General features: G+C 33.4%; 1 protein-coding gene across 1 annotated transcript in view; it reads right to left on the bottom strand.

The window, feature by feature from the left end:
- The window catches only part of LOC133177275 (ganglioside GM2 activator-like), a 3,128-nt gene extending 1,761 nt beyond the window's left edge, over positions 1-1,367 (bottom strand). The window contains exon 1 of the mRNA XM_061312342.1: positions 1,272-1,367. Coding sequence (XP_061168326.1) covers positions 1,272-1,353 — 82 coding nt within the window. The 5' untranslated portion in view covers positions 1,354-1,367. The remainder of the gene's footprint in view (positions 1-1,271) is intronic.
- Between the last annotated feature and the right edge of the window lie 224 nt (positions 1,368-1,591).

Below are 1,591 nucleotides of genomic sequence, written 5' to 3'. Positions count from 1 at the left end.
GGTATTCTATACTTTGAATATAATATGGTTTTCTTAAATACGTCTGTAGTACAACATTATCCACTACATGATGGTATAAAAAATATTTAGGAGAATTACAAATTCTTGCCATAATATCTTGTTTATAACCGTCATACATTCTTTGAAATACGATGTTCAAAGAATTATTACCAATACAATTGCTATTATACATGTCAATTAAACCAAGCCTTTGAAATTCCTTCTTAATGTTTACAATCCATTCATCATTATTTATAGGATGTGTGTAGTTAAACAATTGAGATTGTGTTCTTAAGACATTTTCCTTCTAAAAATGTCACTTCCTGTTTCAAAAATTCTTTTAAACGCCTTCATAAACCTCGGAAAGTGAAGAAAATGATTTTGTTTTATACAGGTAAAAATGACGACCATGGGTCAGCAAGAATTAAATAAATGAATTCATTAACTGTAAAAATATTGAAAGGTGAAGCTTAACTCAAATTTGTCCAGGACATCCTTAAACAAGACGTAATCATGATAAAAACGTGTTATGTTTGCATTTCTCGAGTACGGGAAAACCCAACATTTATTTCAGACACTTCAGCAAATTCTGGATTGTACGTTGCAAATTTGTTCTCTCAATATATTTTCTTAATATACCTTTTACTTTTGGGTTAGGATAAATAATTATTTTTTTAACTTAATTTACGGATGAACTTTGAATATATAACATTGGGTAAATACACATTACTTTGTGAATTCAGAAACATTTTCGTAAGAAGAATTTTCAGTTAATAAACTGCTGATTTTAAGAACCTGGGGATTGGGCTACCTCAGTGTATACTATTTCATATTTCTGTTATAATCAGTTTAAGCAAAGGTTAATTTGAGGGAAACGTACATGCACGGATCTATAGAGAGGGATCGTGAGTACCCCCCCCCCCTTTTACAAAACACGAACGCGTGGTAAAATGGATGGATGAATCATGCATTTGGTAACTTCCCCCACCTCCCCGACCCAGTGAAACAAGATTTTAAGGCTTGGGCAAGTTTTGTTTAATTTTTTTTAATAGTTAACAAATTTTAGATATCTTCTTTAGTTGGTGTGACATCTCTCTCTCTCTCTCCCCCCCCCCCGAGAAAAAAAAATCCGGGAGCTGCACATGACGTAGACAGTACATTTATATGTAAGTTCCCAGAAAACAGAAGCTCGGTTTTAAAAGTCATATTATTAAGGACCCATATGTAATCAATATGTAATCGTTCAAAATTTTATAAACTCTATCACTTACCACAATCGATCATCTGAAATTGTGTTATTTCCGCCAAAGCCACAGAAATACCCGCCATTAGACAGAAAATACATCTCTCCATCTTTACTTCTTCAGCTTCTGATTGCAAGTGCAAAGCAAGTACACACGTACTTGTAGGAGGCACGTACACTCGTACTTGCAGGAGAAAAAAACAAAGAGAGAACAGGCCGAGTGAAATGTTTGCTGAACGTGCTGCGAATATAAGAAACATTGGGAAATGTGAATTTTTTTTTTCGAGCACAGAAAATTACATGTACATGAATATATACAAATTATACAAAAGGCATCCATTTATTGTC

This window comes from Saccostrea echinata, unplaced genomic scaffold (assembly GCF_033153115.1).
Source record: "Saccostrea echinata isolate AGI-Se365-2 ecotype Australia unplaced genomic scaffold, CSIRO_AGI_Sech_v1 ptg000113l, whole genome shotgun sequence".
In the NCBI taxonomy this organism is placed as follows: Eukaryota; Metazoa; Mollusca; class Bivalvia; order Ostreida; family Ostreidae; genus Saccostrea; species Saccostrea echinata.
The sequence above is the reverse complement of the archived record's forward strand: the minus strand, read 5'-3'. Positions and strand labels throughout refer to the sequence as shown.